General features: G+C 37.4%; 1 protein-coding gene across 10 annotated transcripts in view; it reads left to right on the top strand.

Annotated features, from left to right (window-relative positions):
• Positions 1-15,007, top strand: part of PDGFC (platelet derived growth factor C) — a 204,296-nt gene that overhangs the window by 114,139 nt on the left and 75,150 nt on the right. For 9 of the 10 annotated variants that reach the window (XM_073892406.1, XM_073892408.1, XM_073892407.1 and 6 more), the window contains one exon: positions 520-715. In XM_073892406.1, the coding sequence (XP_073748507.1) occupies positions 520-715 (196 nt within the window). Of the gene's footprint in view, positions 1-519; positions 716-15,007 lie in introns of those variants that run through there. The other variant, XR_012378054.1, reaches the window with a different exon arrangement.

The raw sequence follows: 15,007 nt of genomic DNA, 5'->3' as shown, positions 1-15,007 counted from the left end.
GCCCCTAGAGCAATATTCTTAAATTGCATTTTATCAATGTGAAATAATGTGATGTGAGTAACAAATACTCAGTGAAAGTCGCTGCAATTGTTGTAGTTGCTGCTAAAGAATGGGGGAAAATTCACTATCTGTATTTTTAAAAATAGAATTATATGCAAATATCCTTTTATTTTAATATGACTCATCTTTTATTCATTCTTGGAGATTCGTGTGTTAAGTCAGCCCAATTGTGATTTTAGGAATCCCTGAGTTGGTAGTTTGGCATTCTAATAATTAAGAAGACTAATGTGTTGTGCTCTTTTGAGTATAAATGCATACAGGTTTCTACTCAGTATTGTTAAAATAATCCTTTTTTTCTGCATGAGTTCTGAAAAGAGTGGCACTTGGTTTATATCGTATAAGGCATACCCAACACTTGTTTGGGTTAAAATATGGATGATAAAAAAAATTTCTTTTAAAGCCTGTAGTTTTTTAGATGTCTGAGCTAAATGTATGTCTCTTCCTATATTTTTGCTTTAGGAGTACAAGATCCCCAGCATGAGAGAATTATTACTGTGTCTACTAATGGAAGTATTCACAGCCCAAGATTTCCTCATACTTACCCAAGAAATATGGTCTTGGTATGGAGATTGGTAGCAGCAGAGGAAAATGTATGGATACAACTTACATTTGATGAAAGATTTGGGCTTGAAGACCCAGAAGATGACATATGCAAGTAAGTTGTCATACTTGAAGTTGAAACAGAGTATAAATGTTGTATAGAGTCTTTCAAGTTGCTTCATTTTAATGATGTGATTTTTTTAAATTTTATTTTATTATGTTATGTTAGTCACCATACATTACATCATTAGTTTTTGATGTAGTGTCCCATGATAAATTGTTTGCGTATAACACTCAGTGCTCCATGCAATACGTGCCCTCTTTAATACCCATCACCAGGCTAAGCCATCCTCCCACCCCCCTCCCCTCTAGAACCCTCAGTTGGTTTCTTGGAGTCCATAATGATGTGATTTCAAATGGCATCTTTTTTTTCTGTTATATTTTTCTGATGATCCAAGAAATTTTCAACCTTATTCAAGCTATGTTTCTTTTAAAATCAGAAGACACGTACTGTACGTATGCATTCATCGGTTTTATCTACTGAAAATAATTCGAGGTAACTTATGACACAAAGTACGTAGAGAATAAAATAATTTGAAATAAGGGATAGAGAAGGAAAAGCCAAATAAAGGAATGTAGTTGTGCCAGAAAACCTAAGTTATGATCAGTGCTAAAAATTTTACATTTGAGCTTCCTGATAGCCAAGTCAATAAAATAAACAATAAGTATATAAAAGAAAAAGCAGTATTCATGGGTACGTACTACCTAAATACACACATGGATGCTCACACAAACATGTAGGATTAAAGAAATTTGGATATTTATCACAGAGAAGAAATACAATTCTGAAAGCAGAATTAGAAGCTTAGGCTAACGTTATGGTTTGCCAGGTAGAAATCCATCGTGATTCTTCCAGCAGCATTCATGAACCAAAGTCAGCTGGAGTATTTCACCCACGCAAAAGACCACCTACTGTATGTCATACAAATATTACTCTTTAAATCCTTTGTGAATGGCACAAGGTTGGGTGGTCTTATTGAAGACTTTTCACTTCAATGGCATTTGTATATCATGAAAATATTTTACTTGAGCTTCATTGTGGGGCTATTTCTCTTTGATATACAAGTTAAAAGAGAATTTTCACTTTATGGTATATTACAGATAAATATTTCAATACAGATGAAATAAACTTTGTACTTGCTGTCATCACAGTTTCTATCTTTAACATTTGTATAATGACTTTTTTCACATTTCTTCTTTCTGTGACTATGCATTTCATGTTATTTTTTTCTTCCCTTGCATCTGTAATCTTTAACTTTGAGAACTGGAAGCTATCCTAGCTGTCTTTAGAGACTGTGTTTTTTAACCTTTCATTTTATGCGTAAGGACACAGATCAGAGAAGTAAAGTAGTGGCCCTAGATCTCATTCATATTTTATACCTAAACAAATGCTCCATTCCATTTTTCCCAACACCCATGTAGACAGTTTTACCATGCTATCCTGCACCTCCTATATCTTTTCATATGCAATAGTCCGTAGTCTTATTAAAACTTATGAAGGCTTTAAGATTTTGCCCTCTGTGCAAAGAATCACGTTACCCTACCACAGTTTCATGCATGCCAATCAAAGGAGTCTCCTGGGTCAGAGAGATCAACAGCAGTAGCCAGAGTATTAGCCCTTCTTGTGCTTCTTGCTCTAGTTCCTGCTCCTTCAGGTCAATGCCAAGAGGGTCACTGAACACCTGCACATCTAGTGGGTTTTGTTATAAGAGAGGCATTATATGTATGTGTGTATGCATATGCATATGTATATACGTGTAGTGTGTATTAGTAGTTAAATAAGAAAAAATTAAAAGATCATCTGGCTTGCCTCACCAAACTTGTGACTGAGCTTCACTCAGCATTAGACTCGATTTAAGAAAACTGATACTTCCAGTATTTCTGAGCCTCCTTCCCTTGGTTCCTCCCTGATTACATCTTCTTCTTGTCCTTGCAAATCGTTGTCCTGAGTTTTTTTACTGCCATCTCTTGTTTGACCACATATACATTTCCTATAAAAAGTAAATTGGTTATTTTTTGCCTGTTTTGGAGTCTAGATCGGTGGGATAATACTGTATGTGAACTGAACAATATGATGTTTTAAAGTCAGTTCATGTCAGTGCAGATAGCTTAGATCTTTTGTTTTCCTTGATGCATAGTATTCCATTGTATAAAGAGTTAACTTTTTTTGTTTGTTTTACTTGATTATTGTGTGGTTTGTTCTCCTTGTCCAAAAATACAAGAAAAAAATTTTGAGTCTATATCTAAGAATCATATTGCTGTCTTTTTTTTTTTTTAAAGATTTTATTTATTTATTTGACAGAGAGAGAGAGACAGCGAGAGAGGGAACACAAGCAGGGGGAGTGGGAGAGGGAGAAGCAGGCTTCCCGCCAGGCAGGCAGCCTGATGTGGGGCTCGATCATAGGACCCTGGGACCATGACCTGAGCAGAAGGCAGATGCTTAACCAACTGAGCCACCCAGGCGCCCTCATATTGCTGTCTTAACACATTTATCTTTTCAATTTTAGTAGGTAGAGTTAAATTGATTTTTAAAATGACCAGTTTACACTTCAGTCAACAATATGCAAAAATTTCTGTTGTACCACATTCTCAGCAACCTTTTGGTTGTCATTCTTTTAATTTTTGGTAGTATAATAAGTGTAAAATTGTACCTCGATACTAAATTTTATTTGTGTTTCCGGATTACTAATGAGGTTGAGAAATTTTCATATTATCATTGGCTATTCATAATTCCTTTTCTGTGAAATGTCTGCTCATGTCTTTTGCCCAGTTTTTATTAAGCTTTTTAAATTTTGCTATTTTGCTTTTCATATTTAAGTCTTTGATTCATCTGTTACTATTTTTGTTTATGGGTGAGGTTTTTCATTAGGTTATCCAGTAGTGTCCCAGCATCATGTACTGAATAATCACTCTTTCCCTCAGTGATGTGCAAAGCCAGCTAATTCGTAATCAGACTTCTGCATATGATTTGGTCTGTTCCAGAGCTCTCTGTTCTGTTCCTTTGCTCAGTTATGTCCATCTGTGTTCCAAAATGACGCTGTCTTAATTACCTAGCATGTAGAAGCTATGTGATAGGGCAGTCTCACCCCATTTTCTTCTTCTTTGGAGCATCCTTGCTATTTTTATTTTTTAGAAATATGTTGTCAAGTTTCTTGAAAACTCCTATTGTGATTTTTATTTGATAGCATTGGATGTATATATAGATCATTTTGAAGAGAATTGACATCTTAATAGAAATAACTTTTATCTTGAAGAACTTTATGTTTCTCCATTTATTAGGGTCTTCTTTATTGGCTATACATTTTTCAAATGTTCTTTTCAGAGATGTTATGCATAATTATTTAGATTTATTTCTATATTCTTTATAGATTTGCTAAAATCCCTTCTTGAAAAGTACATTTCTAATTGTGTATCACTGGTATATAGAAATTTAATCGATTTTTTAGTATTGATCTCATATCTGGCAAACTTACTGTAAGCTCTTTTATTTATTTTAATAATTGTTCTGGGAATTATTTTGGATTTATGCAAAAAATCATATGATTTGGGAAATGAAGATTTCTTTCTTCCTTTCAGTTCCTTTACTCTTTCTTTTCCATCTCTTATTAAGCTGTTGGTTGTATTAGTAGGTATCCCTGTCTTCTTTCTGATTTTAGAGTTTGCTTTTTAAAAAAAACAAACTTTGAAATTTGGAATAACTTTAGATTTGCAGAATGTTGCAAAGATAGTGCAGAGAGTTTCCATATACTCTTAACCGAGGTTCCTCCAGTGTTAATGTCTTACAGAACCATGTTACATTTGCATAACTAAAAACTTGACATGCATGCAGTACTATTAACTAAACTACAGACTTGATTCAGGTGTCAGCAGTTTTCTTACTTTATGTCCTTTATCTGTTTTAGGATTCTTTCCAGGATAAGCCTATTGCATTTAGTGCTCAGTCTCCTCCGATCCGTGACAGGCTCTCTCTTTCATTGTATTTCATGACCTTGACAATGTTGAAGAGTATTCATCAGGTATTTTGTAGAATGGCTCTCAATTTAGGTTTTTCGGATCTTTTCTCATGATTACACTGAAGTTATGGATTTTAGGGAAGGATTCCAAATAGATGATAGGCCCTTTTCCTCAGATCATATCGGAAAGTACATCCTATATACCTCACCTATCACTGATGATGTTAACCTTGATCTTTGAGGGTGAGTTGCTCCTCTGGAAAATACCCTTTCATTAGCTACTAATTGGAGGCATGTAACTAAGTCCAGCCCACATTCAAGGAGAGAGTGATTAAATTCCACCTGCCAGGGGCGCCTGGGTGACTCAGTTGGTTAAAGCATCTGCCTTCTGCTCCAGTCATGATCTCAGGGTCCCGGGATTGAGCCGTGTGTTGGGTTCCTGCTCAGCGGGGAGCCTGCTTCTCTCTCTGCCACTGCCCCTCCTCCCTGCTTGTGCTTTCTCTCTCAAATAAATAAATAAAATCTTAAAAGAAAAAGTTCTACCTCCTGGAAGGGGAAGATATATTATATATATATAAATAAAATTTGGAATTTTCCAGTAAAAATCTGTGCCTTCTCTTTCCTTCCTTCCTTCTTCCTTGCTTCCATAATTTATATCAGTATAGACTCATGGATATTAATTTTATTCTTTGTGTTGTAATCCAGTGTTATCATTATTTACTTTGTAGTTGAAATTGTTCCATATTTGGCCTGCGGGGGTAAAGGGTTTGATGTTGATATACCAATATTGAGTATGATGATTAATGGAGATTTTTTTTCTTTATTATTTCAAGTACTTCCTTTTTTACTTTGCTAAGAGGCATTTTACCCTTTGGGAAAAATATTTATTCCTCTAATTTCTTCACTTAAAAATAAGTTACAGATGCAATGACATTTTATACTTCACCATAAATCACCTAAGAACAAGGGTATTTCCTATGTAATTTCAATACTTCTTTCACATGCAAGAAATTTAATATTAATATGAAACTATTACCTAATATATAGCTGATTTTTCAGTGTTTCCCCTGATCCTGAAATGTTAACACTTCTTTATTTTCTTTTTCTTATTATGTTTTGATTCAGTAACAAATCATTGATTATATTTTTTATAACTCTTGCCTTGCCTTTTCCTGGCTTTTATGATATTGATATTTTTGAACAGTTCAGGCCATTTGCTCTGTAGAATCTCTTAGTGTCAATTTATCTGAATATGTCTTCATAATTAGGTCCTGTTTAACTATTTTGGCCAGAATGTTCTCTAGGTGATGGGCACTTCTGATTGCTCATAATACCAGGTTATTGCATTTTCAGTGCTGTGAACTTGATTTCTCAATCCTGTTTTACATTCATCCTACTAATTTTGATAATGTGGTATTTTTATATTTGTCCATTTGAAGATTTTTTTAATACCCATTGTTTGCTTCTTTTAAGCCATAGCCATACAGGAGCATATTATTCATTTTCCATATAAATGTATAAGGTTGTTAAATGCATTTTTTTTTTATAGATTTCTGAATTCACTTTATTTTGGGTAAGAAAAAAAAATATCGCCTGTTTGTGATTATTTAAAATTTAAGGCTTGGCTTTATTTGCTTCAGATTTTTAAGTTTTCCAAATGTACTTGAAAAGAGGGTATATTCTTCAGTTGTGGGGTACAAGTCTATATATGTCCATTATATCAATTTGTACAGTTGTGCTGATCACAGCATCAAGGTCTTTCCTGAAATTTTTTTGATGTGTCAGTTATAGAGAGAGGTATTAAATTTTCCTAATAGAGGATAAATACACTTGTCAGTTCACTTTGTAGGCCTGTCTTTTTTTTGCTTTATATGTTATTTTTTTATGTTTTAGTTTTTTTAAAGATTTTATTTATTTGAGAGGAAGAGAGAGAGCACTAGCAGGGGGAGGGGCAGAGGGAGAGGAAGAAGCAGACCCCGCTGAGTGGGGAGCCCAGTGATAGGCTTAATCCCAGGATCCTGAGATCCTGACCTGAGCCAAAGTCAGATGCTTAACTGACTGAGCCACCCAGGCACCCCTCTTTATATGTTTTGAAATTATGTTAATTGGTGAACACAAGTTCAGAGCTCTGACCTCATTTAATCTTTAGTAATGTTTCGTTTTTGCTTCAAAGTATACTATGCCTTGGGGCACCTGGGTAGCACAGTAGGTTAAGTGACCTGCTCTTGGTTTTGGCTCAGGCCCTGACTGCCCTGCGTCAGGCTCCATGTTCAGAGGGATTCTCTCTCCCTCTGCCCCTTCCCCCACTAAAATAAATAAATAAATCTTTTAAAAAAGGCATCTTATGCCTCATATTAATAAAGCTAGATCAGGTAATTGTGATTACTATTTGCCTGGCATTCTTTCCATTCTTTTACTTTTCAACTTACCTATGTCCTTCTTTGTGCATGTTAACATGTATGTCTATGTGTGTTTTGGTTTTCTTTTATGAAAGGAGTATGAGTAGCACTAAAAAATTCAGTAAAAAATCTTTATATTTTAGTTAGGAATTTAATCTAGTACATTGGATCTTATTATGCATATCATTTTGGATTCAGTGTTACCATTTATTTTGTACATGTCATTTGTCCTCATTTTTTTCTGTGTCTTCAGTTTCCTTTCTTGCATTCATTTAGTTTGTCTTCCGTTCCATTTTTCTTTTCTGTGGATTTAGAAAGTATACATCAACTGTCATTTTAAAAAGGCTACCTTAGAAATGCCTACTTAACTTAATATCTAAGGCTAGTCAGTGTTTACCTCCATCCCCGAAATATAAAATTCCCCGAGAACATGTTAACTGCTGTGGAATGCTCACTCCCCAGATATCACCACACTTGGTTGATAAGGCAAAGCTGTGTTTATTGCTCACCATGAAGACAGAGAAGCCCACCTCCACAGATGTAATAGTGTCTGGGGAGGAAAAGCAAAACCAGATTTTGTTGAGAATTTGAAGTTTGATTTCAAATGGATCTTTGAGTGTGGAGATTTGATGAGGTTTGGGAAAGGTTCATGATATAATAGTTTAGAATCTGTTGAAATAAGGCAAGGATTTGCAGGTGGTGAGTTCAGCAGTTCTGGGTAGTGAACTGTTGCTGTTTTTAGTTGAAGGAGTTAATGGCTCTTTATGGCAGTTCCCATAATGAATATTAAACCACATTGCCTGGGCAATAATGAAGACCATAAAATAGTAATGTCTTGTTACTGTAAACAGTTAACTGGGTGGGGTAGATGATTTCATTCTTATTGTCCAAGCTGGTTTGGTTCTCAGTACAGCTGCCCCCACTCCCGATTGCTCTGTGGTGTAGTTACTGAGGATTTTAGTTTTGTATTTTTTAACTTCCCGAGTAAGACATTGTTTTATTATTTTGTATAAGCAGTATTGCTTTGGCTACACCCATGTGTCTACTTTTGGTGCTAGCCATTTCTTCTTGCATTTCAGAACTTTTTTTTGTAGAATTATTTTACTTCTTCTTAAGTACAGTCTTTAAAAGTCTCGTAAAGTGAAAGCCTGTTGGCAGTAAATACTAAATTCCTCTGTACTTGAAAATTTCTTTTCTTCACTTTCATTCTTAGAAGTTAGTCAGACTGGATATAGAATTTGAAGGTGTGTGTTTATTTTTTCTCAATAGCTTAAAGATACCATTCCACTGTCTTATGGCTCCTGAGAAATCAGTCTTCAGATTGTGGACATAGCCTTATGGTCTACCACTGAGTGGTACATTTTACAGACGGAGACATGTGCCTAACAGGGGTGAGTGGGAAGGGTTGGGGTTAGGATCCAGCCCCAGGCTTCTTGTCCTATACCACTTGTGCCTCATTAAGCCCTACACCCCTGCTCTTGTACACCAGGGCCCAGCAAATCCTCACAGGATTCCAGAGCATATTTACCTCACAGAAATCTTGATTCCTTATATTTATTTGTCTTCCAAAGAATTCTCTTATTTTCATGAGAGCTCAATATTTCATTAAAAACGGTTGTTTTCTTTCAATCATTTGTTCAGTAATTTTAGTTTTAATGTACCAAGAAGATTTTCTCTGTCTAATTTTGTCCACCATATGATTGATATGTAGACTATTGCAAGCAGAATAAAGTTTTTTCTTAACAAGGCTTGGTACCTTCAAGTTCAAGTTTAATTTTTTTTAAATGGCAACATTGATTTTTCTCCATTACAGTGCTATAGAACTAATGCAAATTGTGTCCCCACCCAAGTGCATTTTAAGAATTTAAACTGCCCCGGGGCGCGTGGGTGGCTCAGTTGGTTGAGCGACTGCCTTCAGCTCAGGTCATGATCCTGGAGTCCTGGGATCGAGTCCCACATCGGGCTCCCTGCTCGGCGGGGAGTCTGCTTCTCCCTCGGACCCTCTTCCCTCTCATGCTCTCTGTCTCTCATTCTCTCTCTCTCTCAAATAAATAAATAAAATCTTTAAGAAAAATTTAAACTGCCCCATTTTAAATATTTTCTCAAGTGTGAAACATAGAAGAGTCTAGAAAACCTGAATCACTATTTTAAGTGTATCTTTAGAAGAGGACAGACTCAGGTGAGATGTTTCACTTTTTCCCCATAGCACTACTGGTCTCACGAATTTTCTTTAATAAAATGATAAGAGTGAGCTGTATTTTTATGCTATTTAAGATTGATATTATTACAAGGAGCAAAACAAGTCATGCAAATTAGATTTTACTGCTTTAACAAACTGACAGGATATGCAGGCAGTATGGTGGAGAGTATCAGGTAGAGTAAGGAAGGGGAAGATGAGTGTGTGTGCGTGTGTGTGTGAGAGAGAGAGAGAGAGAGATGTCTTTCAGTGTTGTCAGTGTGTGTGGCTCTTATGTTAATGACATACGGTGTACCCAGGAGGACTCATTTCTAATGGAAAACTTCTTTCTTTTAGTTCTTTTTGTTTGATCTTCTAAAGCAAATAGCCTACTCATTACATACAAGATTTTACAAAGAGATGGACCATAATGGACAGCATTTGAAAAAAGATAGGTTAATCAGTGTGCCCAATTTAAAATAGTGCCTCTTCTTCACCAAAACGACTGAGTTTCTTTTGGAGGAAATATTATAGCCCATCCAATTTGGAAAGATTTTAATGACAGAAATGCTAAATATGCTAAATGAAATAAACAGCTTCTTTTTTTAATTATTTAGAATTTAAGATGATCAAAATTGTTAGCTTTTTAAAAAAGATTTATTTATTTGAGAGAGAGTGCGTGCAGGAGGAGGGGAAGAGGGAGAGCGAGAGGGAGAGTCTCCAGCAGACTCCCGGCTGAGTGTGGAGCCAGAAGCCGGGCTCCATTCCAGGACCCTGAGATGGTGACCTGAGCTGAAATCAAGAGTCAGATGCCACCCAGGCACCCCCAAATTGTTAGTTTTTTTTAATTAAAAAAATCTTTTGGTATTTTCCTCTCTTCCTGCTATTTATGATAGAATTAATGTGACATTATTTGCTCATTTATGTACTCTTATTTTGAAGGAGCACTTCTTGAGCGCTGTGGGAGGTAATAGCGGGACATGGTGATTAGGAGATGTCTCATGCCCCCAAGGAGCTCACAGTCTGGGTAAAGAGACAGACAAGTAAATAGGCAATTAAAATAAAATGCCACCAACTCCAGAATGGTAAACACAGAGTATAGTCATTACTGTAACTGGTTATGTTTGGATTGCTGTGTTGACCATGTTCTAGTTCATACCCTAACTGTGTATCTTACCAGCAGCAGTCTATAAATAAGTGTTATTAATTTATCATGGAGAAATTGGGATGCGGGAGTTAACCCTGCCCTGAAGACCTCAAAAACTCAAATACTCATTTTTTTGTGTTTTTCACTCTAGTAGGTACAACTTTCCAGGACAGTAAAGATTCTTTATGTCAATTTTACAATGCCAGTGCAAGCTGTGAATGATAAAATTTTTTTTAAAGATTTTATTTATTTATTTGACAGAGAGAGACACAGCGAGAGAGGGAACACAAGCAGAGGGAGTGGGAGAGGGAGAAGCAGGCCTCCTGCTGAGCAGAGAGCCTGATGCGGGACTAGATCCCAGGACCCTGGGATCATGGCCCGAGCAGAAGGCAGACGTTTAACAACTGAGCCACCCAGACGCCCCTGTGAATGATAAAATTTTAAGGAAATAATTGTTTTACAAAAACTATGTAAAATTATTTGTTAGTTCCATGGCCAGACAGCTGAACTTAAAGGAAGGCAATATGATTTATTCAGCTGATGATGACCTTAGAGACCCATAAGTGTATCATAAGAATTTTATTTTCCAAGCAAAATGTTTTCATGAAGCCCTTAAGAGGATTGAGAAAAGACAAAGGCAGCAGTAGTTACTAGTTCCATAAGCCATCTTAAGTTTTAGTGTTTAGAGTCCCAGCAATGTAACATGCAGCTCCTTACCTTCGTAATTCCCAGCCTGAGTATGCAGAACTGGTCCTGAGAATAAGTAGCTGGCTGTTGACCTATAATGCAGAACTGCAGCCCTGTTCATGATGGGAATGAAAAAAAGAGTTAAAACCAGAAAGTCAAGTACACCGTGGGAACCTTACTATAAGAGCTGATAAGGTGTGCCTGGTGGTACAGATGTTGGTTTGACCACTTTCTGTGAGATGCCTACCACGACTGCTGGCAAGGGGGAGGGGAACAAGACCGCCTTCGAGCATTCGTTATTCATCCCCAGGACTTACTCTAGGGGCCTGTCTATGCCAGAGCACATGCAAGTTGGTTACCTAAGTAAGTTGCTTCTTGTTGAAGGAGCAAGGAGAGGGTGCATTGGAGGGAGATGTGTAGGCAAACAGTAGTGTCTGCTCTTATCCTAAAAAGTGATGTAAACATTCAAGCATAGGAAGATTAGTTATAATCCAGGAAGTATGGAAACACAGTGTGTATGAGGCCCTGAAGCATGGGTAAAACTTCAGTGGCTGACAAATGCCTAAAAGAACTCCGTAAAAGCCAATTAGAGTAAAATAAACAGTGTAGTAAAGAGGAATGAGCACTCCACATAGAGTCAGACTGGAGGTAGCAAAAGCCTGGAATAATTTGTAAGCCATGAGTTTCTCTGGAGCTTGAGAGGAGGTGGAGGTGTGATAAGGGGAGGCTGTACTGTGGGTGAGCTCAACCTGTGGGGAATTTTGAATAGTACGTTGAGGGATTTGCACTTCTGTTCTTCCTTTCTTGTGGTGTCAGAAGCTAAGGGGTATGTTGCAGATCTAGGTCATACACTGGTCTATGTTTTACGAAGAGAATACTGATGGGAGGAGAATTTGAAGGCAACTGGAATCATTAGGAGGAATTTTGTTATTTCTCATACACAAAATTTTATAGTTTACATATTCTCTCAGACCTACATTTTGCCTAATTATTTTCTCATTGGTCCAATCACAGAAAGCGTATGTTCTGCTAACCGCCTTCACTGTTAGAGCTCTGTGTGGGTGGGGAGGGTGGGTGGCTGTGTGCCCAGGTACACATGTGCAAAGAGAATCTACAGATACCCCAATGCTTCTTACTTCAGAGATACCTTCTTATTTGCTCCAGGGCACAAGTTTTGGGGAGGAACAAAATGACCAGTTTCAACATTGCTGACATTGGAAATATTCATATTAAATGCAACCAAGGAAAAATTTAGAATGTTAAATGGTCATTTTATTATAGAGAAGGAACAGGTGGCTTTCTTCTTTTCGCCAAGGGTTAGGCCAAGTTTACATGGGCTCTGAGAAGAACAGATGATACAGAATATTGCACTGTTGTCTAGGAACAATATTACAATTCTGTGACGGGTGTGCCATAATAAAATTAAAGTTTCCCTAATAGGTAGTGGTGTAAGTCGAAAGATAGTAGTGTTCATACACAGAAGTATAACCTTAAGACTTTTAATTTCAAGTAACCACAAATAAGTAACCAGCTTAAAAAGGAAATATTTGGATTATGTTACTGAACATTTCAGGGATAGGCTTTATCCAGCCTGAATGATGCCATCAACTCTGTCTCTTTTTCTCTGCCTCTAAAGACTTGCTCCCTGTGAATGACCTCATTTTCAATCGGTCTGTCTTCATAAAATGGAGAGAAAGCCACAGAAGTGCCAAGATTTTATCACTTGCCACCTTTGAAGGATACAGGAACTTTTCCTATAAAAGCTCTCAGGAGAGTTTTGATTGGCCTGGTTTAAACCAAGTATCTGTTCCTGGGCCAGTTAATATAGAGGGATCTAGGAGCATGTGTTACTGTGCTTGGCCAGATTTGGGTTGCGTACCCATCCCAAAGCAAGTGGTGGACCGTGATTGGTGGAGAAACGGTCCCTGAAAGCAAAACTGTTTCTTTTTTTCCACCAGAAAGAGGAAGAGGTACTGGTGGTAGAAAAATAACGATCTCCACTCTCGGGGTGAAGAACCACAGGGAGCTGAAGTGCAGCTTTCACATCTACACTTACTGTTTTTCCTACCTGCATTTCTGGCCACAGAGTCAAATTCTCTTCAGCAGGAAGATTTTGCCAGTGCCCTTTCCAGCAACTCTTTTGAGTACAGTTAGCTCAACGCCATAATTTATAGTTTTGTTATCCTTTGACCTCTGTAGCAATTACTTTTGTAACTTTAAAAAAAAAAAAATCATTCCCAAGAGGGCTTAAAATGAAGGGTGGGGACGTGACCAAGTCTGAGATCAAGAGACTCTGCCCTTGGCTAATGAGATGTTTTGGTTTTATGTTTTGAAATGTTCAAAATCAACATTTCAAGTGGAGAAAGAACGTATCCTGTAACTCCCAAACTCATGTCTGGCTCACCCGGTGTCTTGTCTCTCACTAGCCCTTTACCTTTTTTTTCCTGCCTCTGTTCCTCTCCTCTCCTACTCCCCAAATGTCCCTCTCTTCTTTGCCTTCCTTTTCCACCTCCTCCGCTTGATCACTGTCCAGATACCACTTTCTTGCATTGATTTAGAAAGAGTTATACAGTTTACACTCTGAAGATTTGGGAATATTGGAATGCCATTCTTCGTGCCAGCTTAATTTCACTTGCAGTCTTGCTGCCATTGGGGTAATGGTGAGAGCTCTTGTATGAGTCATCCATCTGGCACAGTGTCTTAAACCAGGACTTCTTTTTTTTTTTTAAGATTTTATTTACTTATTCATGAGAGACAGAGAGAGAGAGAGAGAAGCAGAGGGAGAAGCAGGCTCCCAAGGAGCAGGGAGCCCGATGCAGGAGTCGATCCCAGGACCCTGGGATCATGACCTGAGCCAAAGGCAGACACGTAACCATCTGAGCCACCCAGGCGCCCAAACCAGGATGACTTCTAAGACCAATGGAGTACCCATATTACTAGCCAGCTAGCTAGTTACCTATCTATACAATCTTACCCAAGGGAAAAACTAAGCAAGAACAATAGAGCACCAGTCATCAACAAAGGACTTCTACATGTGCACATCTTAAATATACTGTTAAAATTCTGTGCTCGCCTTTCTTTTCTCAGCTATTCCATGCTTTATGCAGATATATCTCCAATATTAAGTTATTAACATTATTTTGCTATGTGAACTTTCAGATAACACACTTTCTTCAGTTCATTTAGCCCTCTCTCTTGGAGAGCTAGAATGTGTTCAGATCCCAGGTCTCTTTGTGGAACAGCCTACTTTCTAAAGAAGCCAGTCTTTAAACAGACTCTCTCCTCTGCATTTTATAATACGGGCAGGTGCTAACTTAGGGCTTATTTTTAATTATTTGATGAAATTGTTTCTAATTATTACTTGATTTCCCCTCTGAAGTTTTTACCAGAGTGACTCCAAAATGTCTAACTTTTACAAAAGGATTATTGTTTTGCTATGTAATCAACAAAGGTTCGATTAACATGTTTAACAAAATCTTTCCAAGTGAAACTTGAAAGATATATATCATTGCATCTGATTCATATGTGAAGGTACAGGATAAAAGTTAAAGACCACCTTCCCAATTTCCTTGGCAATGTTGGTCATGCCTATACTTCTGTTTTCAGGAGAAGGAATGATACAACTATAATCTCCTTTTCTGTGTTTCCTGCAGGTAAAACAGCATAATCATGAGTCCCAGTAGACTGATGCGGTATTGGTCATAAAGGATGCTTGGCCCCTGGCTTAAGAACAATTGGCAAGACCTCTGTGTAGTCACAGATACTCACTCAAAGGTGGGCAAGGAGGAAGGAAGAGACTAAGATTCCTGCCCCCATGGAGTGAACTTTGCCTTTGTGAACATCCATTCAGAGGAAATAGGAGGTGATCTGCTGAGATACTTATCTTTATGTAGATATGGAAGTATACTCTTGCCCAGAGTAAGATAGACCTTCTTTAACTTCTATCAATAGATATGTTCAGGTTACTGCTATATATAGAGGTGTA

This window comes from Callorhinus ursinus, unplaced genomic scaffold, assembly GCF_003265705.2.
Source record: "Callorhinus ursinus isolate GAN/ISIS: 27379988/994484 unplaced genomic scaffold, GSC_fseal_2.0 scaffold4, whole genome shotgun sequence".
Lineage (NCBI taxonomy): Eukaryota > Metazoa > Chordata > Mammalia > Carnivora > Otariidae > Callorhinus > Callorhinus ursinus.
Note: the sequence above shows the minus strand (reverse complement) of the source record. Positions and strands in the feature narration are given on the sequence as shown.